Source organism: Stigmatopora nigra, chromosome 16, assembly GCF_051989575.1.
Source record: "Stigmatopora nigra isolate UIUO_SnigA chromosome 16, RoL_Snig_1.1, whole genome shotgun sequence".
In the NCBI taxonomy this organism is placed as follows: domain Eukaryota; kingdom Metazoa; phylum Chordata; class Actinopteri; order Syngnathiformes; family Syngnathidae; genus Stigmatopora; species Stigmatopora nigra.
This window is the reverse complement of record NC_135523.1, coordinates 2558534-2585577: the sequence shown is the minus strand read 5'-3', so window position 1 is coordinate 2585577 and position 27044 is coordinate 2558534. Positions and strand designations below refer to the sequence as shown.

The 27044-nt window shown below is 37.7% G+C and overlaps 1 protein-coding gene and 1 long non-coding RNA gene across 2 annotated transcripts in view; both read right to left on the bottom strand.

Annotated features, from left to right (window-relative positions):
• Nucleotides 1-478: 478 nt before the first annotated feature.
• Nucleotides 479-27044, bottom strand: part of kcnb2b (potassium voltage-gated channel subfamily B member 2b) — a 32036-nt gene continuing 5470 nt past the window's right edge. Inside the window, exon 3 of the mRNA XM_077736395.1 lies at nucleotides 479-4630. Coding sequence (XP_077592521.1) covers nucleotides 2915-4630 — 1716 coding nt within the window. The 3' untranslated portion in view covers nucleotides 479-2914. The remainder of the gene's footprint in view (nucleotides 4631-27044) is intronic.
• LOC144209874 (uncharacterized) lies at nucleotides 21850-26322 on the bottom strand. Its single transcript, XR_013329265.1, has 3 exons — nucleotides 26156-26322; nucleotides 25607-25635; nucleotides 21850-21952 (listed from the first exon to the last, which is right to left on the bottom strand). It is a non-coding gene; the product is annotated as an uncharacterized LOC144209874 (long non-coding RNA).

Below are 27044 nucleotides of genomic sequence, written 5' to 3'. Positions count from 1 at the left end.
GACCCCAATCTGTTTTGACTGAGGGATGGCTGGAGATGATGCTTTACCATAAGATGACTTTTTCTTGCAATGTGAAGACATACCAGATGGTGGCGGTAATGGACCGTTAAACAACTTTGCCTGTCAAAAAAAACGAATAGAATAAGGACGTATAAGAGTAGACGTAAACAATTTATGCACAATACTACATTTAAATGTAAATAGAAAAAACAATTCATAAATAGGAACATTATAAATAAATATAAAACAAACTAAAAGTCCATTATGTTTCTTAAATTTTAAGATTTCATTTTAGCTGTATTTTTCAATTTAATGTGCTACATTTAAGGGCCACTTTGGTTGAAAATGAATATTATACATTATTTTTTTCTTTCATACTTATGTATTCCTCCTTATTTTCTGCCTAATTGTTAAATGGAATAGGGATTAAAAGTTTAACAATTTTCCTTCAGCCATTTGAAAGAAAATACCCCAAACATCAGTTGTTATATGTACATTTATTTGTTATTCTGCATATACTAATAGACTTTTGTGATGGTGGGGGGTTCTGAGGGGGGTCATGGAGACACGACAACAAAGTGTTCTGCGGCTCATCATCCTACGGACTACAACATGCATACAAAGATTGTACAGAAACTACGTTTGTTGACTTTAGGAGCCATTCTCTCAGAGAAAATTAACCTATGTACAATGAAAGTGAAACAAAAACACCCGCCTGAAGGGAACATGGACGACTGGAGGAGAGAAACAAACATGGCTGACTCCTATTCTTCAAGGGGGGGTCCTAAACATACAGCAAAAGACTAAAAATCGATGGTCGGAAGCCCTGGGCGGGGTACGGTTAGACATCAATGCGGATTTGTTTCAGGTTAATCCAAGGGAGGAAAAAAAGTTATAGAAAACCTGAGAACTCAATAGCATTAATTGTTTCCATTACATGACATAAAGACCTGATTTTTGCTAGAAAATTAGAATTTATCTGTACAGCGTCGGTGTATATAGTCCGTTATTATATACCATAACGCGAAAAATGAGACGTGGCCTTCTCATAAGTGATTATGAAAAGGCACGGCTTGTTAAAATTGTGGTTGTGATCCTTTTTAAATATTTTTTTTGTATGTTTTTTTATTTATTTTTAGAAAAAATAGAATCACGCTCCACAAAAACAAGTATTGTGGCCATTTTTTTTGGAATAATTTGGATGTTTTTTGACGATAAATTCATGACTGGACATGACTCACCGTCAATGGCGAATAATTAAATAAATTAGACTATAATTCAATTCAAAAAGTGAAAATTTCACATTTACGTATTTTCGTGTTGTACCTGTTCGCATAAATCATATTTTAAAAATCAAAAAACAAAAATGTTAACTTGCATTGCAAATCCACCTATTTTGGTGTTTTTTGTAATATTATTTTTGCCTCATATTAAAGATAGAAATTGGAAAAATACGTCATTTGTCTTGTCTGTACACTACAAATCTTCTGTAAACAGAAGAAAATAAAGTGCCGCAATTCTTGGCCTGCATAGTTTTTTTTGCAGTAGTCAATATTGTTTACATCTTATAATAAACAATATACAATAAATATCGCATATTTTCTTTCTCCCTTTTCTATATCATGACAAAAAAATGACAATTTGAAATTAAACTTAAATATAAACAACCACACAAAAAAATTCCAGCCAAAAATTGGAAATAAAAGGGAACAAGAGATGCTCTTTGTCAATAAATTAAAAATGTACACATAAATATTACTTAGGGAGCTAAACTCTAACCCTCCTGTTATGTTGAGCAAAAAAAATCTGAATTTTAATAATCCAGAAGTCTCAAAAAGGGGAAAAAAATCCCAATAAATATGGTGAATATTACAATATTAAGTCAGGCAGAGGATGTTTTTAAATACAGAAAAACTCTTCTAAAATAGGACAAATTTGACCCAAAACATAAACAGGAGGGTTAATTAAACTATGGCTATATTTCTATAATTAAATATAATATATTAGTGTAAGCTTACCTTTGTGCTCAGTTTGGTCCGTTGATATTTGTAGGAATATTTATAATTTAGTTTCATTTATACTGTAGAATATAGACATGGTGTATCATAAATAGTCTTATTATTAATACTTTTGATGGCTCCTAAACTACAGTTGATCCGTTAGAATTCCTCCAAAAATCCTCTAAAACTACTTGATTTAACTTTTAAAAGTTAATATAGCGGAGAGTACATGAGTATTTTTGCTAGTAAATAATGCGTAAAGAAGTTTTTTTGTTACTGAGCTTAAACCAGTTTGTATATTATTGTTTGTCATTAGCTAAAATGAAGCTAAAAATCAGAAATACTTTTTTGCACTACCAATATTTGGAGTCCTAAAAAACAAATATTTGTAAACTGCATATTAATAAACAGGTTGTTAAAAAAAAGTCATACTTTGGAACCAGAGGGGGCGCTATAACCAATCTTGGTATCTTCTTGCTAACTCATAAATACAGTGAATTTTGATTTGGGAAAAACTACACAAACAAACAAAAAAAAATAGCAAGTACTTTTAACCCCACACCAATGTTAACGGATGATATGTTATTTTTCAATAAATAGATCGCTACAATGGTCGTCCTGTCCCGTTTTTCATGTCACTAACAACGTCTTTTTTTTTTTTTTTTAGTCAGGTGCATCGTCATGGTCTCTCCTGTCCAAGTCGTACGTACACAGCAAAAACAAAGCACCGTAGATGAGTCTTTTTCTTGCATGCATATTTACAATGGTCATCTTCTATGTACAAGGGATGGACGGATTGGTCTTGCTGGGACGCAGGGATTGGTCCTCACTGGGACAACATAAGGACATGGGTAGAAAAGGACGAGCCATGCCATGCAAAAAAAACAAATGTCTCCCCATAGGCTTTCCCTTAGTCACATACTGGTCTCGCATGTGGGCGATAGGCCGCCATCCCCCGGTATCAGACGGATATCCGGTGCAAAAATATGGTTTTCCACTTTATGTCCACTTTCGTCCACCTCGCCATCATTGCGCTTGGGTGAACATGGCAAAGCTGTAGCTCCGCCCACCTCTGCCAGGTGGTTCTCTGGAGGCGGGGCGTCATCCCCAGGTGGGGTGTCCACCAAAGGTCCGGTCTCCTCTGACGGGACTTGGATGAGCGCCTCTGAGCTGGCGTCCAAAGGCGACTCCTCTTCTTCCTCCTCGGCCACGCTTGAGCTGATGTCTCCTGGAGACGTGGTGCTGGGCGGCGTGGGCGGACCCCCAGCAGGGGTCTTTCCCACCTGGATGGGGAGAGGCTCTGGGAGGGATTTCTCCTGGTTTTCCTCCGAGCGTGGCGATTGGTAAAAATCACCTGAGGACAATTGAAGCGCTGTCCTGTGGAGAGGTGAAGGTACCTGGAGGTGCCGGATTTTGGCTCCGGGTCCGGCTCCGTCCACTTCTCGCATTTCCAGCTCCTCCTTGTGCGCCATTTCGGGGCTACGGGACCTCCTGGGTGAACCCGGCCCGGTGACAGCGGTACTTAGGGTGCTAACGGAGCTAGCCGTGTGCAAGTTGGTGAAAGACTGCGACCTGGTCATCTGGTTATACAGTTCCTCCAACCTGTGGACGTCCAAGTGCTCCGGAGTTCCACCGGTCCAACGCGGACTCCCGGTGGTGCTGATCCGGCGTGGGGTTCCAGGCGCCGCCGCGTTATTTTGCCAGGCCCTCCTGTCCGGCGACTTGAGGTCCCTTTCCGAGGTAGCCGACCTGGTGGACCCTCCCCAGCGTCCTGGCGACAAGTGGTTGTCCTCTCCTTTCTCCACCACCACGTCCAAGGTCTCCAAATTCCTTGCAAAGGCGTCCTTGAGGTTCATGGAGACGATGCTGCCATTGCGTTTGGCCCGTTCCAAGGCTTCCCGCCTCTTGATGGCTTTCTCTTGCCTCTTCTGCTCTTTGTAGAACTCGGAGAAGTTGTTGACGATGATGGGGATGGGCAGGGCGATCACCAGCACCCCGGCAATGCAGCATAACCCACCCACGATCTTCCCAGGCACCGTTTGCGGGTAGATATCCCCGTAACCCACCGTGGTCATGGTGATGGTGGCCCACCAGAAGGAGGCGGGGATGCTAGTGAACTTGGTAGCGTCCATGTCCTTCTCGGCGAAGAAGACCAAGCTGGAGAAGATCATGATGCCCATGGCTAGGAACAAAATGAGTAAGCCTAGCTCGTTGTAGCTCCGCCTTAAGGTGAAACCAAGAGATTGGAGTCCAGTGGAGTGGCGGGCTAGCTTGAGGATTCTCAGGATCCTCATGATGCGGAAGATCTGGACTACCCGCCGAACGTTGTGGAACTTCATGACACTCTTGTTGGACTCGGTCAGGAAAATGGTGATGTAGTAGGGCAGGATGGCCAGCAGGTCGATGACGTTGAGAGGACCCTTGAAGAATTTCCACTTGTTGGGGGAAGAGAGGAAGCGGAGGAGGTATTCCATGGTGAACCAGGCAATGCAAACCGCCTCCACGTGAGCTAGTTGAGGGTTGTCGTTGGCCTGGCCGAACTCGTCAATCACTTGGAGATTGGGTAATGTGTTGAGGGAGAGTGCGATGGTGGAGAGGACGATGAACAGGATGGAGATGATGGCCAGAATCTGCACACAAAACAAAACAAAAAATAAACAACGTTATTTTGAAGGACAAATCTCTGTCACCATTTGACCGGCGACCAAAAGACCGGCTACCAAATGTCCAGTGTTAACATTTTGTAACTTTTAGGCTGGGCTGTAAAAAAGGGGACAAAAAACATCATATTCTACTTGGTAACATTAATAATGTAATTTGACAGTCCATTGTATACTGACTTGGAAAACTGCAAATATTGAGTTATTCTTGTTCAGCATAAACAAAACAAAAGAAGTAAATCCAAAGAACCAAAATGGCGCCTGAGGCGTGCTCCAGAATGACAATGCGCCCGCTCCAGTCCTAAATGAATATAAAAAAACATTCCACGTATTGCATATAAATCAATGTTAATACTCCCGTTAAGGTGAGACCGCCATAAGGTGCTAAATAAGACATTAAGACGCTAAATAAATGTAGCGTCGACTCATTATAATCACTTTTAAATTATAGCCCAATGTGGGCGCGCGTCTATTTTTGGACTTTACGACGACATCGATGAATTACGACGCCACCTGTTGGCTGTAAAAATAAAAAAAGTATTCAAGTACGACTAAAAGTCACATTGAGACTGGCTTTGTGCTGCAGTGGAATCCTAAAAATACAAAAAAGATGATTCACTATTACGGCATTAACATCATTTCAATCATAATAATCACAATATTATTCCTTAATTAATTCTACATATCAGCCAGACTCGTCACACATAACGACTTTCAACCTGAATGCCTACTTTTCCATACACCATCAGTTTCAACCATGCAGAGGCGAACAGTTCCATACATTACTATCTTTTGTACAATTTCAACATGAGATCTTGACCATGTATTTTTAATACTTTTTGACATAATTCTATTGTGTAATTAGTGTTTAGAAGGCCGTATAGTGGGTTTTAAAAGAAGTTATACCCGAGTATAAGTCGACAGCTCAGCCAAACTACGAAGAGGGAAAATATTCCTAAAAATGAAAAGATAAGAGTATGAAAATGGCTTTTTAACAGCCCTTAGCGTCTTTTTGGCAGCTTCCCAAGGCTTGGATTGGATCCATGTTGTAACTAAAGACAGAATGAAGGGTCTCATAGCTCAGGTGAGAAGATATTGTGTCACTCACTGAATGAAAATCCGGCCAAACCAATTATAAGTCGAGTAGGACAACTTCAACATCGTGTAAAAAGTATTTTCAGTTAGGTCTATTTTTATAGAATCTCATGAACATTTTTTTTTTCAGTCCTGGAATCAATCTGGACGATTATGGTTCATGCTAATGCGAATCGATCGGCGATTGTGTTTGTACATGCGCTATTTAATCATCCCACCAAGTGGCAAGCTCATTAACAAAGTACTTTTAAAGCGATGAATTACTAGCGTAAATTGACAGACCACCTTCATTAATCCCGCCTAATGCTGGGCTATGTATTTGGAAGTAAATTTGGAATAGAGACTCAAGATGGCGAGTGTCCAGATAGGGACAATAGTTAATCAGTGCTGCTTGTCTAGACCGCATAATTGGCTTCATAAAGTAGCCCAATTCCAAAGCGCAAAATTGATCTATTCCCAAAAACTGGGGCGATTTGTGATGGAATAAATGACTTAAGAGCCTGTTGGGGGGGGGAATGAAAATGGTGCCTATGTGAATTTTTCCTGTTGCCATGGTCAAGCAAAGGCAGCACAATCAAAGCACTCAGTCCACCTTAAAGATTCATGAGCGGTATGCTAAGCTAACCGATAAATGCTCAAGTTGTACGTTCTCGCTGCCGCCCTCCCGAGAGAAATTTAGCCCCGCGGTTGCGATGTCGATGGATATTTAAGGCCGCTCGATAGCCTGGCCGCTGTATATCCTGTCATGTAGCCTTCTCAAATGACTCCTACATGGATTCCATTCTATCTGGGGATCAACAACATCACTGGAAAAAAGTTTCCTGGGCTGACACAGCACTTTTGTGACTTAGCTTAACATAAATGTTCCAGAAAAAGCTAAAAAGTTCGGACAAAATTAAGGTTGAACAGCAGGAATGGTGATGTTAGCAATAGAAAATCGGACATTGAACGCAACACAATGAGAACAAGTTCAACTTAAGCATAATTTCTGATTACAACAATAAAAGTAAGTAAAAATATACAAACCCGGAAAACCAGACTGTTTTGGGTTGGTCCTGAGGAACAATATTTTGGATTTAGAGCCAAATATTCTAAGAAAATTGGAAAGAATTGGATAAAAATTGCTCTGGAAACCAGAAAACTACAGTAAATATTACAATTTCACTTCTTTTTTTAAAAGTTTGTCCTCCAAAAAGTGTTGCTGAAAGAAAATATGAAGCAAAGTGAGTTTACCGGCAGAGACAAGCTGCTTTCTTTGCTAATGAGACCCTTGCCTCCTATCTGTGATTTGCCGCTATGAATAAATGCATGAAGCGCGTTGGCAACCAAGAAGGCGCTTGCAACAGATTGCTACAAAAAAAAAGGAAAAACAAAAAGCAGTCAATCTACTTACCTTTGTCAGCAGTGGACGTCCAATCCATTTTTGTCTTTAGCACTGGCCCTTAATATCAAATTGAATTGTAATACTATTATTGTCACTATACAAATATAATGAGATTTAAAGCTTAATCCTGAAGTACACACACAACAACAACATACAAATAAATAATAACAATGAATAATGAATAAATAAGTAGTTGTACCTCTACTTACGAAATTAATTGTTTTTTTGTAACTTGCAAATTTCGTAAGTAGAGGTGTACTATATATGTAAATTCTCCAATTCGTTCTACTTACACAACTACTTACCAAACCCTTTAAAATTTGTCAAAGTATCCCAATTTTGTATTAAAAATGTGAGCAAACACACAAAAATGTCAAATTCTGTTCTGGTGTATTGTCCCAACTTCACCACTAGGTAGCGTCACCCTATACTAAACACGTTTTTTACCCTACAGGACGCTCCGGCGTCCATTTGAAGTGTAACGGCACCGCCGGGAAAAACATTAGTCGCCGCTGCGGTGTATTTCCACTGAAAAGGCATTAGACTAATGCCCCGCGCTAAGTGGAAAACACAAGTTAGTGTGGACGTCTTTGCGGGCTTCAACGGGAACTTTTTTGCGCCGGTGGGGTGTGGCCAATTTCTCGCTTTGAGGACGGCAAAGAATCAATGTCAAATTATACTCAATCCGTCTTATTAAGTCCGGTCGCGGCTAGCGAAAATCCCTTTAGCACACGGACGTGAGATGGAGAGGGTGGGGGGTCTTGGAGGGCCGGCTTTGCATATGTTAGGAGGGCCTATCGGGAGATGATGTCATTAACACTGCGGATAAATTGAGGGAGAATGACAATTTTTGTTAAAAAATCACTTGGAAACGTCAAATATTGACTCTGAATATTAGCTCTATTTTTTTTTTTTGGTAAAGTGGACAATTATTTTAAAAGGACAATATTCTAAATATCCAGAATACTTTCTCTTTTTTGTGTATTAGATTTATTTATTTCTATTTTCTTATTTAAAGTATATATTTATTATTATTTTAGTCTTTTATTTAAATTTTATTTTCCCTATTTTATTCTTCATTAACTCCCATGACCCTAAAAAATAAATAAATAAAATGTACTCCATTTTTCATACCTCTCATCCTCACTCAAAGGTCGTAGGGGGTGCTGGAGCCTATCCCAGCCAACAACAGAAACCAGGCGGGTACACCCTGAATCTCAGAGCACAAGAAGATGGACAACGTTATTGTCATTTTCATTTCAAAACAAATCCAAACAATTTCAAATAAAGCTAACCAAAACAAACCATACAATTTCAAATAAAGCTAACCAAAACAAACCACACCCACATAGTTAGCCAATGATTTACAACCACCTTTTTACCAGAGACACATACAGTAGCCAAGCGAGAGCAAATCCATAAATAAAAGCCCATTTCTGACCTTAGAGTGACAGCAGAACTCAACCTTTCACAGACAAAATAGCGCAAATACTTGAGCAAGGCTTTTTCTATGTCAGCAGCACCAAACATGGTATCGGCATTCCCGCCATCCCATCCTCCCACGTCCTCCCAAGTACACGGGGAAAAGCCAAACATGAAACGAGAGCGGAGAAAAAATGCCAACTGGATTTTCAATGTTTTCTGTTCCTTCCCAAAAGCTTCAAATATCTTAATAAGAATACCTCATTTTAAGGTGAATGTTTTGAGGTTTGCTCGCCATGGACGAAGAACGTCTTATCTGATGTCCCCGGCCGGTAGTGGCGGTGAGGTCTGCCTGTTTATCGGCTTGCTAAACAATGTGCCAACACTGATTAAACAATGTCACCTGGACACAAAGTGTAGATTAGATAGGAAGGAAAGGCCTTGTCCTGCAATTTAATGCAATGTTTAATCAGATGGACAAGGATGTTGTCAATAGAAACCTAAAAATGCCAAAAAATTATATTGCTGAAGTCTTAGTAAATGGGTACTGAATTTTTCATGTAAAAATTTACAGATAGGTTGTATTTTTGAGAGCGCAATTTTTAAAATTTGATAAAAAAATAATAAGAAAAATATGTTATAGCAAAACAGTCAAATGGAGAACAGCAGGCTGAATAGGAATCTGTTAAAATAGATTTTTTAGATAAGTATAGCCTAAAAATTGGGATATATTTATCTGAAAAATGTATTTTACCAGATACAAATAATAGTCAAATGGGACTTTTAAAATTGTATTTCTCTCTGACCACCACAGAAGGTGGTCAAAGAGAAATCTCATTTAAAAACTCTCATTTGACCATTAGTGCCCAATAAAACTATTAAAAAGTGTGACTAATAGTCCGGAAAATACGACTCCCTATAAGCAGATCCTAAAAAATCAGGTGTCCAAATTTGAATAGACAATATTAGAAGATAAAAATGTGAATGGAAAATAGTTCAGTTCATTTTATTCCGTTTTTTAATGACGCTTACGTTTGTCTTCAAGGCTTAGATTCCGTCTGTAGTGTCTATTTCGGCTTAACATCAACGTTTTGCCAACAAACGTCTCGCTATGAGCCAGATGGCCGACATGGATTGAAGACGAGCGACGGACGGGATGATCGCGACGACAAGGTGGCGGCAAGGGCGGAAAAGATTACGTCAACCACGCAAATGAGGTTCCACTTGCGTCTTATCCTCCCCCTACCGTGGGAGGAGGGGGTCGGTCTTCGTCTCGCTTTGTTTTGTTGACCCGATGTCGTTCGACATCTGCCCGCGGCCCGAGCTGGAGTAGATTAACCGCCAGATTTAGATTTTCTCCTCGTTTTTTAGGACGCCAATCGCGAAGGGATTTTCTGTGTAGTAAACTGAAATAAAATATGAATGGGATACTTTAAGAGTACCAGTGTATAATATAATCATGTATCACATTAAATCATATGTACATAGGCATAAGAAGTAGATAAACATGCATCAGCTATGATGGAATAATCAATAAAATATGAACCATTATCACTAAGTTATGTCTGAAAAACAACATAAATAACATAAATGATGACAATGTTTTTTTATAACTGAAAAAAGGAATATTTATATTATATCGCACTATATAGATTGACAATATGAAAGGTATTATAATTTTAAGTAAAGCACACCTGCCTCACAGCTTAGGGGTCTTGGGTTCGAATCCAGGTTGGTCCACCTGTGTGGAGTTTGCATGTTTGTTTGTGGGTTTTTTTCCGGGTACTGCAGTTTACTCCCACATTCCAAAGACATGCATGGTAGACTTATTGGACACTGTAAATTATCCCTCGCTGATGATTGGTTGTTTGTATCATCGTGTCCTGCGATAGGCTGGCTCCGGCACCCCCCTGACTGTAATGAGGATAAAGCAGTTCAGAAAATAAATGAATAATTTTACCTAGACGTTCAACTCCCTTTGCTGTCAGTCAAAATCGATTGGACGCCTCATGTCGTCGAAACTAGTTAATAAAAAAATGAAATAATAACCAATTAATGAAAAAACCTGCTTTTACATTTTTTTTTTAGATATATATAGATTTTTTTTACTTGATTCCGATACCAATTTTGGATAAATTCCGAGTGGGGACACCCCTAACGTTGGTATGGGAGATGGGCGCCGAGCGAATAACGACGGCGCGATTGGACATAAAATATGCAGGCTGGTGGGCACGCCTCATAAAACAGGCGCACGCGGGCAAACAAAGTCCAAAGACGCGGCGCAGGGAGTGCTATAATGAGACGTGGTGATTTAGTGTATCGATCGGGCCTTCAGAGGCAGCCCATAAAAAGATGACATTATGGCTTATCAGCCGGGGCCAAACGCAAGGTCACCTTGGCTTAACGGCCCCATTCCCACACGCCGTCACAATTAGACGCCAGGGAGGGAAAGCGCCCCCGCCCGCCTTTCAATGTCAAGCGAGATGGCGATGGGACCTGTGTTAAAAATGTAAAGAAAATATAAAAATAGGTAAAAGAACATACAATTAAGGCAATATCACCTAATAGTAAATGTAGTATTAAGAAGTTTAAAAAAAAACCTATACTATGACAAACTGATAACAAATCATTGGCTTTTCAAATACTCCGCACTTGCCTTAACTACTTACCGACTTTGGCACGAACTTAGCGAACTTAGCTTAGCACACAGACTAGTGGATGTTCATCAATTTTTGGGGACGCTTCCTTCTGGCGAGGCCATAGCGCAGTCTATTAGTCTGAAAGGTTCTCTACTTCCAAGTGCCCTGGCCTTTTCCCTCTCTCATATTTTTATGGAATTGCAGTTTGATCCCTAAACACTTTATCTTGGGATGACTGGCCAAAAAGGGTGACCTCATCGTTGGAGACAGCCAAACAAAAAGTGCCAAGGTTTGGAGTTCAAGCTTAAAAAGAGCTTGGGAAATCACTTGGGAGAGAAAAAATGCTAACGCTAACAGTATTAATCAATGGCGGGCAATGATATAAATTAATACAGTATTATTTACCCCAAAAACATATTTTTTTGGTTAATAAATACCTTAGCTTTCGTTGCCAATTGCGCTCAATGTGTCGTTAGCCGGAAACGATCCCGTGCAATTTAAATGCCAGAACAATATAATAACTCTTAAGAAGATTAAGGTATTCTCCCAATGTTTACGTCAGGGCTTACTTGCGTACCACAGCAAACATCTGGCCACATCGTGATCCGCGTCACACGCGGCTGGATGCCAACACACGTGGACTTTCCCTGTCATTTGGAATGGCGCTTTAAGTCTCAAGACCAAGGAGTGTCCAACTCAGTTTAGTTCAGTTTTTGGGCCAGATACACTGAAAAAAGTTGACTCACTTACATCAATGCGTGACTGGACGTTTGGTGGCCGGTCAAATGGTGACAGAGAGTTTACTGTTGAAACCAGCTCTCAAAATTATATTCATGAGAGAGTTTAATATCTAAGTACTGTTTAATATCTAAATACTGTTTAATATCTAAGTACTGTTTAATATCTAAGTACTGTTTAATATCTAAGTACTGTTTAATATATAAGTACTGTTTAATATATAAGTACTGTTTAATATCTAAGTACTGTTTAATATATAAGTACTGTTTAATATCTAAGTACTGTTTAATATACAAGTACTGTTTAATATCTAAGTACTTTTAATTATATAAGTACTGTTTAATATCTAAGTACTGTTGAAACCAGCTCTCAAAATGATATTCATGAGTTTAATATCCAAATATCTACTGTTTTCAACAGTACTTAGAAATTAAACAGTACTTAGATATCAAACAGTACTTAGATATTAAACAGTACTTAGATATTAAACAGTACCTAGATATAAAACATTACTTAGATATTAAACAGCACTTAGATATTAAACTTCTCTCTTAGATATTAAACTCCCTATCATTAATATAATTTTGAGAGCTGGTTTCAACAGTAAACTCACAAACTTCTACTTTTTCGGCACCTGTGTCAAAAAATATAAGTATTTGATTGGGGAAGTACAGTAAAAATGAGCTACAATAACTACCAAGCGGGGGGGTTCGAGTAATTTGCGAGGAACCTTTGTAGAAGCCATTAATGAGTTTGTATTGTGGCCCCCGACGGTTCATTTGAATTAAAAAGCCGTTCTGTCAATTTGCATAATGATCCCGTTGGAAAGCAAAGCTGGGAATCCATCACGACTAATTATAATATCCCAAAAAGTCCTTTGGCTTCTATGCAAATATGATGGGAGGCGACAGTCAAATGAGGATTTTGTTCCTCCTCCTAAAAGGAAATTGATTTTTCAAAATAAATTAAGAAGAGAATAGACAAAAATCATTACCCAAACAGGTCAAATCCAAGCGATGACAAACGTTGCAGCTTCTGGAAGGCGATAAAAGAAAACCATTAAAAATCAATTGTGGGGTCACGCCAACGGCAAACAAGCCCTTTTGTGTACTCGAGGCAACAACCTTGTAAACAGCCGAGTCAGGAATAGCAACCAAGGACTGATGTTATCGCCACCCGTAAACTGCAACCATTGGATACCATTTTGACCAACAAATACGTCAACAAGAAACATGCTAATTCTAGAATTCAACTTTGAGCACACTAGATGGTCATTGGCCTGAAAAACAACTCTAAAACCAATTGAAACAATTTAAAGCCAAAAACACCATCAAATATTAAAAAATACAAATACCTAAAATGGGAGAATACTGTTAAATATGCGGATACCACCTTATCTTACAAAATATTCCAACAGAAATTTCCTCAACTGCAAGATTTTGTACCAAGAAAATAAATACGATAATAACAATGGCTGGCTCTAGAGGTGACTGTGTAGTGCCCTTAAAAAAACACTGTTATTCTTCATACCTGTAACTTTCGTCTCTGAACTTCTAGGCCAATCATCTTAAAGCCTGGCTGTTAAACCAACAAAATTGGCATCAAAACGCTGTCTAAAAACTGTCGTTGTTTATGTTCAACCTACACAAGGAGGTAAAGAAGAAAATTAGCTTTTGGCTACAATCTTATATACAGTCATTTACATGAATATTGATATGTTCATTAATATGCATTCAACTCAAACTCAAGTAGTATGAACACCAAGAACGGTAAATATCAGCAAAATGCTCCATTTTTTGTTGTTTCCAATCCATTGATTAGATCGAAGACATCCCTAAATCAAAAATAAAAACATTCTACCATTATCCAACTCTACCCACACCAAAGCCTTCCAAAAATCTCACATTCTCTCTTACTTCTGACACCAAAAATCTATTCTGCTTGTGTTTTTAGTCCAAAATCCTTTCTTGGAATGATACATGGTCACAGTCAGCTCTTCTAAACGAAGGAATATCTCTCTCACCAAGACTTCCAGTTGACTACGCTGCAGTTTGCCGGCCGTAAAAATCTGACAGGCCACGGGGAAAAATACGGCCGGGCAACAAATGAAACCAAAAAAAAAAAAAAGGATAGTGTAGCTGTAGTGGAGAGCAGATTGACGAGGAGAAGAGTGGGTACAGTAAAAGCTCTCTTCGGTGCTTTGGCTCGATGCCAACGGGCCGGACGGCGTTGCGGCTCGCTGCTCACCCGCCCACCGGCCGGCCGCCTCCTCCTCCTCATCTAGAATATGCGTGTTCTGGATTAAGAGCCTCAATCAAATATTCAAAAATATAAAAAAAAAGAAAAATTACAGCACTTATATAACCTATATGGATGTGGAACTACAGCCTCGCGAACTGCAGCTAATTAACGGATAAATCACTCGTGTGGAGGAGAAAGAAAACGGCCAAATGTACAGTCAGGGAGTTGGGGTGCTATAACTTTGATTCGCTTGTTGCAAAACAACATGAAAATGATGCTAACGGAATATTCATTTTAGTTGTCCCTTAAGATGAGATTCTTTATAAGACTCATAAAACTTTATTTATTTAATTTTGGCCACAAAAAAATCACCAAGAGATAAGTACTTTAAATAAATTGGACATCTACCATTGTCAAGGCAAATAATTCAATTTATGGTACTTACAAGTCACCAAATTTGGACCATTTCGTACTAATTTTGGGATCGCTCTTTGCCCGCGAGCCGTGCATTTAATACCAATGCTCTAAAAGTTACGCAAAACGATTGTACTGTAATTCCCACTCTATTTATCACAATTCTACTTTGTGGTGTAATACCATATAACGGGATTTAGTCGAGGATCACGCAACTTCTGGGACAATTAGTCTGGAAAATAATCTGAGGTATAATAATATTTTTGATTTAAATAAAAACCTTGGATTTAATCTTCACAACAATTTGTGCTAATTCCATTAACATGTAACAGGATTGGACTAAAGACGATCAGTTATTTTGGTTTTCTCAATTCCTAGCGCAGAAATTATGTTATAAAGTCCAAGAAATAAACAAATTCTGGTCTTGTGATGTCACAACCAGAAAGGGGCGTTACCCTAATTTTGTTTTGGGGATATAACAACAGAATGGGTATAGAAAAAGTTTAAATGTCACATTGGTTTTCTTTTTAGACCTTAAAAGACATTATAGTGTCTTTTTTGTGGACCTGGCAGGGGTCCTTTTCAAGGATTTGACAAGTGCAGCGGTTTTTGATGCCTTAAAAAAAAGCAAGTTAAATGTCACCGCACCCTTCAAACATCGCAAAACGCGAATACGCCTCGGAAAATTAAGCCGGCCGGTGGACTTCACCCGTCAATCAATTTGCGAGTCAAAATTTCACCTCTAAAAGACTTCAGGAGGATTTTTTTTCTGCCAGTGCCGGTATTTTTCTTTTTGAAATGATATTTACATATCTTCCCCGGAGCCCAGAGTTTTCAGGAAAGATAACGGATAATTAGCAGAGGGAATTCGGGCTTAAGTTGAAAAAAATATACGGTCACGTCCGATGGTGTGGCGTTAAGTCATTGGTCGGTTGAGAATTGAAATGAGTTGATAAGAAGAAGGAGGACCTCCGGGTTGGCACTGAAGCAAAGTTGGTTATGAATTATGGATGTCATATTAGTCTGTTGTCAAAGAGGCGAATGACCGCAAACGGATTATTATTGATATCCGCCTACAGCACCTTGCAATTAGTTTTTTTTACTCTAAAAGGGCACTCATTTAACAATTGGATTGGATATATATATATATATATATATATATATATATATATATATATATATATATATATATATATATATATATATATATATATATATATATATATATATATATATATATATATATATATATATATATATATATATATATATATATATATATATATATATATATATATATTATATATACACATGTACATGTATACATGTACATGTATACATGTACATGTATACATGTACATGTATACATGTACATGTATACATATACATGTACACATATACATGCACACGTATACATGCACATGTACATGTATATATGTATATGTATACGTATACATGTACATGTACATGAATACATGTACATGTATACATATACATGTACATGTATACATATACATGTATACATATACATGTATACATATACATGTACATGTATACATATACATGTACATGTATACATATACATGTACATGTATACATATACATGTACATGTATACATATACATGTACATGTATACATATACATGTACATGTATACATATACATGTATACATATACATGTACATGTATACGTATACATATACATGTATATGTATACATGTACATGTATACATATACATGTATACATATACATGTACATGTATACATGTACATGTATACATGTACATGTATACATGTACATGTATACATGTACATGTATACATATACATGTAAACATATAGATGTACATGTATACATATACATGTACATGTATACATATACATACATATATACTGTCAAAATTAATGAATTTAAAAAAATAGTTAGGCTTGGTTCAGTAAAAAAAAAAAAAAAAAAAACAATGCAAGACGGGGCAAATACTTCCAAGTAGAAAAATAAATGTCATGTCATAAGTTTTCCTCCCAGTCACTTTACGCTCATAAGCTATGCACGCCGCAGAGTCATTACGCCCTTCGGCGGCGACGGCGGCTTCCGTCTCGCAACAAGTGTATTTGAAGGAAGTCAAGCGTCTGTTTGGCCGTAATGGGAGCAAAAGTGCTGCTCTAAGAGCTTTCGGGCTTCGCCATTTCCCAGAACAGACGTTAGGCACGTTCACATATCCGACAATTAGCCGTCGCCTCGTAGGAATAACAAAGTGGATGTACCACAAAAAAATTGAATTCAATCATAAAAAGAAGGCTTTCGCAGGCAGATGACTTTGCTTTTTTCCGAGTATTGGGAGAATGTCATAAAAAACTAGAACTAGTCATATTTTTTTATCCTGATTTAAAAAATCTGCATTATAGTAATCCCTCAAATATCGCAATTATGGAAAAATCGGTAAGTAGCTTCACTCCTATTATAACTTTTTTTGTTCAGTGACGAGTTAAAGCTTGGATTTTCACATTTTTATGAACTAAAAAAATATAAATATATTTTAGTTGCGCCTTATAGTAGAAAAATACGGAAAAATTAGGAGGAAAATGGAAATGTTTACGTTCTGTAAAGTTGTTTAGGGTGGGCAAACTTCAACTTTTCTCAATTAATTTGCCACAAAACTTGCCTTAACATAATTTTGATTAAAAACAAAAAATATAAATCCCTCCCCTTCAAATTTAGAGCCAATCAGAGACAAACGCTGACACCTAAGCAAACGATGCAAGAATTGCTAGTCCGAAAACATGCTGCCTTTCTTTGATTGACAATAGCTGTGAAAAAAACAACAACGGACATTTCTCCAACCTTCCCATCCACGCCAAACAGTTCCATCTGGTCCCCCTTGGACGAATCGTGAATGACAATCCTGTCGCCAGCTTTTTTTTTTTTTTTTTAGAATCCTCCCCCGTGACCTGGAATCAACGGCAGGGTGACAAGCGACAGATATTAGCATGAGAGCGCTCTAATTTAACTCCGGCTGATATTATGACAGTCTTTACACATCGGATGGATTTTATTGTCCCCGTTAGATGGTTCCGACGTGATCTAAAGTGAAAGTTTGCTGGCGGAAAGGACGGTGACTTAACGCGGGAACTCGTTGTTATTCAAGTCAGACACTAAAGTTGATTTAAATGTAGCTTGGGTAGGCCGGCATCCATCCTTGAACATGACAGCTTGGTTCTAACATATTTCCCCTATGCATTTCATCTACATAAATAGTATATCTATCTGTTGGGTGGAAAAAGTTTGGTTTAAAAAAAAAAGATGTTGCCGGGTAGAGCTATTGATGAAAAATGTTGCTTAAAAAATGGTGCGAGATGTCAGCATATTGTGTAAAAAAATATATGGATGGTGGTATAAGGATAAGTTTTGGAATTAAATTCGGAAATGTCGGGGTGATTTGAGTAGAACGCAAGGGTAAAAAACTGAGGTAAAAAAAAATGTTTAAGCCAATGCACAATTCATTAATATTGTCCAATGTGTTTATTATTTTTTTGTGTGTTTTATTTAATTTTTTTAAATTTAAAATGGGGCCCAAAACTTTATATATATTATGATTTTTTAATCTACAAAGAGTTTATTTGACCTGATTTGTTAAAAGAAAAAAATATTAGGTCTATTTAATTTAGAAATTTTAAAAAATTAATCAAAATATATTTGGTTTTACCTCATTGATTGATGTCCAACTCAATTTGACTGTAGGGTCGGCAGCAAGTAACCTATAAACTGAAAAATTAGATTTTAAATAAATTTAAGTTGCAAATTTAACATCCAGACATTTTTAAAGACAAGTATCCCTTAAAAAAAATGCTTGTTTTTATTTGTTCTAATGAATAAAGTCCATACACAATGACCATCCATATTTTAACCATTTTACCATTTAAAATAATTTTTAAAAACATTCATTAGCTCCCACCCACACATTCCTTTCGGCGCGCTTCCAAGCAAACCACCCACACCCTTCGAAGAAATCTGTTTCTGTTCGTTGCCATTGGAAATGCCCTTTTTAATAAAAAGTCAGGCAGGTATAAATTGGCTTTTTCCTCCTATATTCATAATCTAACCCTAAATATATCATTAAGGTTCTCAGAGGCGCTTTGTCGTGGGTGTACGTACGCCACCGCTTCCCTGGCACGTGTGTGTTCCCTAGCGGAGGTCGGGTCATTTAATATAGTTATTGTTCAGGGGAAGTAAATACAAGTAGGGAAAAAAACGGGGTAAAAAAAAAAAAAGCCTAAGAGGGATTGCTACTGTAAGCGGGCGCACTAAAAGCCGATTAATGTTCCGTCAGAAGCATTTGTTCCTCTTTTGGGAACCTCCCTCATCTGGACTTAGTGCCCAGAAAGACAGATATCCGACACAAAAGCAAACTATGAGCAGAAAATAAGGGTTTAAAAGTGAAGTCTTCAAGTGTGATGCATTTGTTTACATGGGTAAGAACTGATTATCACGCTGTAAAAAGTAGACTGTCAAGTATTAAAAAATTATGCTGACATTTGTATTTCAATGAACGATACCTAACAAACTCCACTGAGGCACATTAAAGAAGTTTCATGCTTAACAATACAATTGAATTTACCATTGCTAATGTCCAATCTGGCTTTTTTTTTTTTTTTTACTGTTAAGACACTTTTTAGAGTGGTCCCTTGTGGTTCTACAATTGACATGCACAACCCAAAACAAAATGCGTGCCTATATTTAGAACAATAAAGTGTCCGTCCGTCAAATCCTAAAGCCGGGATAAAGCTCCATTTCACATGAGGCTAGGCGTATTTGATTACAGAGCAGATAAATGCGCTATTTTAATGAACGAGTCTGTCAGTGATTGGTATTTTTCCATCAAGCCGCATTGATTTGCTGTTTGGGTCCGACTACAAAATGTCAAATGGCGTTTCCTGTGACTGTGCTAATAATAATGACACCCTTCCCAATACTGTACATCCTAAACTCAGATTATTTCCTCAATCCATAGATGCTTTCCTGAATAAACTCCTACCTCAGACACTATTGCATTTCAACTATCGACCCAACATCCTCAAAATAGTCCCAAGTGAAGTAAAATCTTCCATTTAGACAAGAAATCCTGCTAGTTTTGGCAATAACAAACGATTCCCATTAACTCCAACGAGTCCTCCGGGGCAGTTGTAAACGGCACATAAAAAGGGACAAAGACAGGAAAACTGGACCTTGCTGAGGGAAATGAACTAGCAGGAGGTGATCTGCACAGTCACCCAATCAGAAGCTTCCTGGGGATACAAAAAGAGGATAACTCCAATATCTAGCTGACTCAGCCTGCTTTGAAAGCTCTCTTTCAATCGTGATGCGGTGAAACTTCAACGCAAGGACGGAGGGTCCCGCCTGTCTTTTGATGTCCCCGTAAAGCACCCCCCACCTCCTACGCCGCGGGCAATCGTCTTTCATTCGGCCTTGTGACCCTGGTCGTAAAATCCTTAATTGCGGTGATGGAGCGTTGCCTTGCGATGACGGCGTGCGAGGGACGCGGCAGGGTCATCGTGATATGCTAAGAATTGCCTCAATGTTAACACCAACCGTATCTATACAAGTACATCTATGTGTATGTATGTGTATATGTACATCTATGTGTGTATGTATATGTACATCAATGTATGTATATGGACATTAATGTATGTATATGGACATTAATGTATGTGTATGTATATGTACATCAATGTACGTGTATATATGTGTATGTGTACGTATATGTATGTGTATGTGTATGTATGTGTATGTATATGTATGTGTATGTATATGTATGTGTATGTATGTGTATAGATGTATATGTACATCTATGTATGTGTATGTATATGTACATCTATGTATGTATATGTATGTTTATGTATATGTACATCTATGTATGTGTATGTATATGTACATCTATGTATGTGTACATCTATGTATGTGTACATCTATATATGTATATGTAGGTGTATATCTATGTATATGTGTGTAAGTATATGTATATGTACATCTATATATGTATATGTATGTGTACATCTATGTATGTATATGTGTATATGTATGTATATATGTATGTATATAGGTATGGATATATATATGTATATATGTATGTATATATGTATGTATATAGGTATGGATATATATATGTATATATGTATGTATATACATCTATATATGTGTATCTGTGTATATGTGTATCTGTGTATATGTATGTGTATATATATTTGTGTTTGTTGTTGTTATTTGTGCACTGAAAGTGAAAGCTATAAATCTTACAATACGTATATAATGACAATAATAGCATACAATTTAATTGAAAATATCCAGTTAGCCAAGAAATGGGAAGGAAGAAAAAAAAGCTAAGCGTTAAGAGTTGGGACACGAACAATAAGAGGACGTCCCGTTATTGTCTTCAACACTTGGAAATGAATGGGTGGTGTGAAGTGACAGCAGGTGCTCGGCCTTCCTAGAAACGGAGGTGCTAAAAAGGACAACTGGGCTAACGTCCAGGAAGGGAGGAAGGGAGGGAGGCAGCTGTTACCCCAACTTGAACCTACGGTCACTGTGCTATCTATCAAAGTCTCCATTATCTAGCTAGATGAAAATGGATTGGTTAAAATCTACGTTTTCAACAGGCAATGATCTCAAATGTAGAGAAAGCAACTGCACACAGCCCCAAAATGTACTCCTAAAATCCACTACATTTCGACAAATGACAACAATACAAATCCTTGCCTAAAATTGACAACAATGTCCTAGTTGGAATAAAGTTATTAAAGCCTTAAACAAAACGATAAATTCAGTTAAAAATGTAAAACTTTGTACCAAGAATATTTAATCTATTTTTTATATCAACTTTAGATTTTTATCTATTTTTTAAATCACTTTTGGAATGTTACTACTACTACTTATGAACATTTAATAAATTTAGAAGTTTTCCTAAAAAATATATAATTATAACGCAGCCCTACCTTTCACATGCACATATTTATGTTAAAAACATTTTTTAATTTGCCATTTTTTTCAGCTCATCCATTGTTTTAACGACCCAAAAATATCGACTGACCTCGTAAAGAACTGATCTGACGTGTAAGCATCTCAGGTGGCATTTTGAGTTAAATTCCCTGGTTGTTAACCTTTTCCCGACAAGGCCAATCCCCCCAATAATTTCCGCCATCTTTACGCCGCCTTCTTTTTAATTAAGTCGTCAGCGCTCCCGCATAATTAGCCCTCTCACCTCGCTCGTCAGTCACTCCCCGCCGCGCCGCGTATTCTTATGCCCTTCAACACCGTCACATGACCAAAGTAGACTTTTTTTTTTTAAGTCGACGTACCGATGTTTTTCTAAAAGGAAAAAAAACAAAACAAGATTATTACGTGAACAATCTGTTCCCATGTAATCGGCACTCTCTATAATCAGGCAGCTGTGTCAAGAAACGTAATTACATGCTTTTTTGTGTTGTTTTTTTTTTGGAGTGCTAAAGTATCACCCTGTTGGTCGTCTTGGTTACGGCGTGGCTTTTTTTTCTTGCTATAAATAACGCCGGGGAGATGCTGAACTTCGAAGGAAGCCCCCCGATGGAGTGAGTCAACAGTTGGAAATGAAAACCAGAGGCGATACAGTAATGAGCTTTAGTTTGTTAGCATCGTTGATGAAGCTAATCGGAAGGATTGATTTGATTTAGTGGGTGTGTCTTCAATGGGTTAAGTCAAGGGTTGGTTCAGAGGCCATGTTAATATCAATTTGATTTTATGTGGGCTGGACCATTTTAGATATAATATTTAGATTTTTTTTTAAATAAATGGATTAAAAGAACTGGATTAAAAACCCTGAATATTCAGTTTTTTATATAGATTTAAAACAATGTTTATTTTAGCTTTTTTTAAATATATTTTTAGATTTTACAAAATGATTTTTGAACTAAAAACACAAAAAAATGATTAAAAAATGACAATTATTGATTTAAAAGGGGGAAAAAATCAGGAAATTTAATATACATCTATACTCTTCATTTGAATTTGATCCTAAATAGAAAGTTAGCACTCATAATTGACTTTCCTGGGCCAAACAAATTGATGCAGTGGGTCAGATTTGGCCCCCAGGCCGCCACTTTGACAACTGTAGTATATGACATTGATTTTAAATTGCTTCTTTACGCAAAACCGTTCAACAGTGTCATCTATTCGATCTGGCGTTTTGTTCAATTTCCAATTAAAAGTCTGGAATTCTTCTAGAAGAAAATGCTCTTATTTTTAATACGCACCATCTTTTCCAATCTCTGAAATCATCCTCTTTCTACATATGCAAAGATGAAGCCATCAGGATGATAAAGTGACGTTTGGCGCACCTCTACGGCCGCTAAATTTGACACCAGGTTTTAAATAGGCGCCCGCCACGTGGCGGATTAGCAGCAAGCAAAATGGTTTTAGCGCCAGGTAGTAAATCGGCGCTTTTAGGAGTCGCAGTGGCGGAAGATGAACTGGAACACAAACAAGGGTCAGACAGAGGACACAAGTTAACTCTGGCAAAAGTGTGGGATGATTCCGTGTCCTTCATAGATGCCACTTATCTTTCTGGGGTAGTTTGCCATGGGAGATAAGCCATGACATAAGCAAGGGAAGGTACAAAAGTGACTTTGGGTTATTTCAGAGGTTATCGTAGCTTTCAAATGGGTTTTATGGGATACATTTTAGTTAAAAAATGTGTTTTAGGTGCTCATTATGTCAAATAAGATAATTAAAAATGGATCTAGAAGCCTATTCTTGAACTGTTTACAGATATTGTAATCAAAAACTTCAACTTTTTTTTTATCTATTCATTTATTTTAAACCGAAAATATTCTTCAGACTTTAAATATTGTTTTTCAAATATTATTTTAGCTTTTTAAAGACTATGATTTGCATTGGGGTTTTATTTTCTACAGTATTTCGTATCAAAACTAATTGGATGCCTTAATCGATCTCCCTTGAATTTTAATTTCTTATCTATAAAAAGCATCAGTACACTATAAAACTTCTAATTGGACATTTTCTTTAAACGACAACATAAAGTAAACAAGTTTACGCAAAACATGCCAAGATTGAAGGTGGTTTTTTACTTATGCTTCACTTGAAAACTGCAGAAAAACATGCTGATTAAACATTTAGCACCATCGGATAAAATTGTGTTTACGTGTGTTTACTACCGGTGCTTCCTTCCTCTTTGATCGAGAGGGACAAAGTTAGCTCAGATAGTCCCTCATGGCCAACATGGATCGAACATCTAGGGTTGGAAATAGTAGCGTAAAGTAGCTAGCGCAGGATTTTTTTTATTTCATGCCAGTGGCAGGTTTGGTTTTACATGGTTGGTCACAGTGTGCTGCATTGGCACTCCTACACGCTCGTGCTCACATGCGCTAATGTCATGTGGGGCAGCAGGCTAGCAAGTGTGTGTGTGAGTGTGTGTGAAGGCCACGCGAATGAATGTTCAAGTGCGCTTTGTCGCATTAGCGCCACGTCCCGGGAGGGAGGTGTCCCCCCTGCCGACGTGACGATTGGGGTGCACCAAGACTGACAAACGGGACATGTATCTCTGTTCTTAGCAACGGATAGATTAACATGTGTCAAAGTGGTGGATGGGGGGCCAAATTTGGACTGCTGGATTATTTTGTGTGGCCCGGAAAGTTAATTACGAGTGCCTAACTTTTTGTTTTAGGATTAAATTAAAATGAAGAGTATAGATGGATATTAAATTTCCTGATTATCCCCCTTTAAATTACTAATTTTTATTTTTTAAATCTATTTTTTTCTGTTTTTAGTTCAAAAATCATTTTGTAAAATCTAAAAATATATTTTAAATAATCTAAAATAAACATTGTTTTAGATCTATAAAAAAATGAATATTCAGGGATTTTATTCCAATTCTTTTAATCTATTTTACAAAAAAATAAAATCTAAATATTATATCTAAAACGGTGAGTGACGTTAATGCAGCCCACAAACCAACACCCTTAGCATATATGATATCTTAAATAAATAGATATGTAGCATTCATGTATTGTAGATGGTGCCAAAATGAAAGCATACATCAATTCGCTGAAGAGTGTCGAAGTGGATTAAACGTGACGCTGTAAATCCGTGCTAGCATCCCGTCAATCTCGTTGATGCGCACCTTTAAAGTCGCGTGCTGCCTAGAGGCTTTAAAACTGTTTGGGGGATATTAAGTCTGGTTTGGGAAAGAGTAGTGTTGTCATTTATACATGGCTATGTCGCCGAAGGCTTTTCGCATTGATTTATAAGCCTAGCGGGCTGCTAGGTTTTTCTTGAAACCTATAGCCAGGCTAAGAAAAAAGTATACACAATTTAAGATTTGTTTACATACAGTTAAAAACGCAATGGGATAAGATTGCCTCTAATTGTATTGCTTATTTTAAACTTCACTACCTTATAGCGACTTTACATTGATTTACAATTTTCTTTCAAAAATATCAATGGTGCAATCTCAGAATAAAACCCCCCCGAAAAACTAACAGACGGATGAATATTGCATCTGACGGGTAGATGAATTACTGTGGTCCGGACTGATTTAATACTTGAAATGCTAATCCGCATTAGCCTTTGCCCATTCACAATGCGGCGGAACATTTAAATACAACATCCTAATCTCTTGTCGGTATTCCCAGAAAGAGCGGCGTGGGGGCTACGCAAAAAGAATCCATATTTCTCAGACTTTATAGACTGGATAATTGTGCGTAGTTGCTCCGTGTTGTTAACGTGCCAACGTGTTATTAAGAGGCCTGTTTTTTATATCTACGCTTTGGCCGGCTTTATGGCGGCGGCTATCTGTGACTTACATCGCAACGTAAATGGAGTTGTAAAGTGGACTGTCAAGAGTAGGAACAGAGGGTTTTAAATTCGGAAAAGGTTGTTATGAACTTCTAGCGAAGGGATTTATAACGAGAAAATGGCAAATTGAAATTTAGGCGAAAATACTGACATTTGTAGTTGTGAAAATCTTACCGTGAAAACTGCAAAACACTTGAAAACTCCTGTAAAAGAGTCACATTTTAACAAAAAATCCATACAAAAAAATTCCATGATGTAGTAACTACTCTCAAATAATAATAAGATTGTTAGATAGAATATAATAAGAAGTATGAGCGTTTATGAAATATTTGAATGCGTCTCGGATTGAAACTAAGATCACATTTTGCCCTTAAATCGACTGATTTAAAATGCGCAGTAGCAAAATGGCACACTTTAGCTAAGCAGTAACTGCAACCCCTTTTAACCTCACTAATTCCGTTCCCCTTGAGCTTTTATTTTTAAATAATGACTTCCCTGCAAGTCATCCTTTGGCTGCTCAAACGCTGTAAAAACGTCGGACGGGTCTACAAGAAACATTCTTTTCTCTCCGTGCCTATAAACACAAAAGCCTCTCTTGCAAAACATCTTTTGTTATTTTTACACAATGGCAAATCGCATCAATTTCGAGATCAACTCCCTAAAAAAAAAAAGATACGCAACGGAAAGGAAGGGCAGAAGCCAAGTGAGAAAACGGCAACGTACCAGCTGCTCTGCCTTCTCACGTAGGCCGGCCCGAGATGGAGCGCTCCTTCGGTGTCGATAAGTCATGGCGTTGCGGGCGGCGGTCGCCGTGGCAACCTTGCAAACGCAGAGCGGGGCCAAATGACGTGCCGACAAACCGTTTTGGGACTGTGATACTCGTATCGGAGACAAAACCGGATCTGTTTCAAAATATATATACGTACATGCCATTTAATATTGTATATACAAAGTATTTTGGAGTAGAAGTCAAGTATGAGCTTGTCAAAGTGGTCGCGAGATGTCAAGGTGGCCATACCAGGGGGCGGAAAAAAAGCTAAGGTCAGCTTTTTATTTTCAAATAAAAAAAGGCCAGCTTGTCCACACGAGGCCAACGGCAATTGCCGATGCGTGTAATGGACACCACCAACGTTAGCAAGCAGGCGAGCGGTAATGATGATTTTCCACCATCACCACCGCCGGCCGCCATTTGCGACGCCTCCCGGGGCCAACGGGACGGCGGCGAGGAAACTGGGGGATTTTTGATTGCCTTCTATTCTTGTTTATGGAATACCTTTACATTTTTGATGCATGTTAATGGAAATTGAAATTTATTTGATGCTTTGTCTTCCTAATAGATAAAAAAATAAACCTTGAGTCTCCTTGAAATTCTTTTCCACGCCTGGTATAATCCTTTAAAAGAAAGAAAAAGAAAAACAGAGTATTGAATATGTCTCTTAGTATTACTTACATTGCAAATGTTTAATAGTTTTAATTGTATGCTGGGGAGGTTACATTTATTTTAAAAAAAAATTACTTAAGTTATCTTTACTAAGTAGTTTTACATTCATAATTAGGATTTTTACTAAGTAATTTCATATTCCTAATTTGGATTTTTATTAAGTAATGTCAC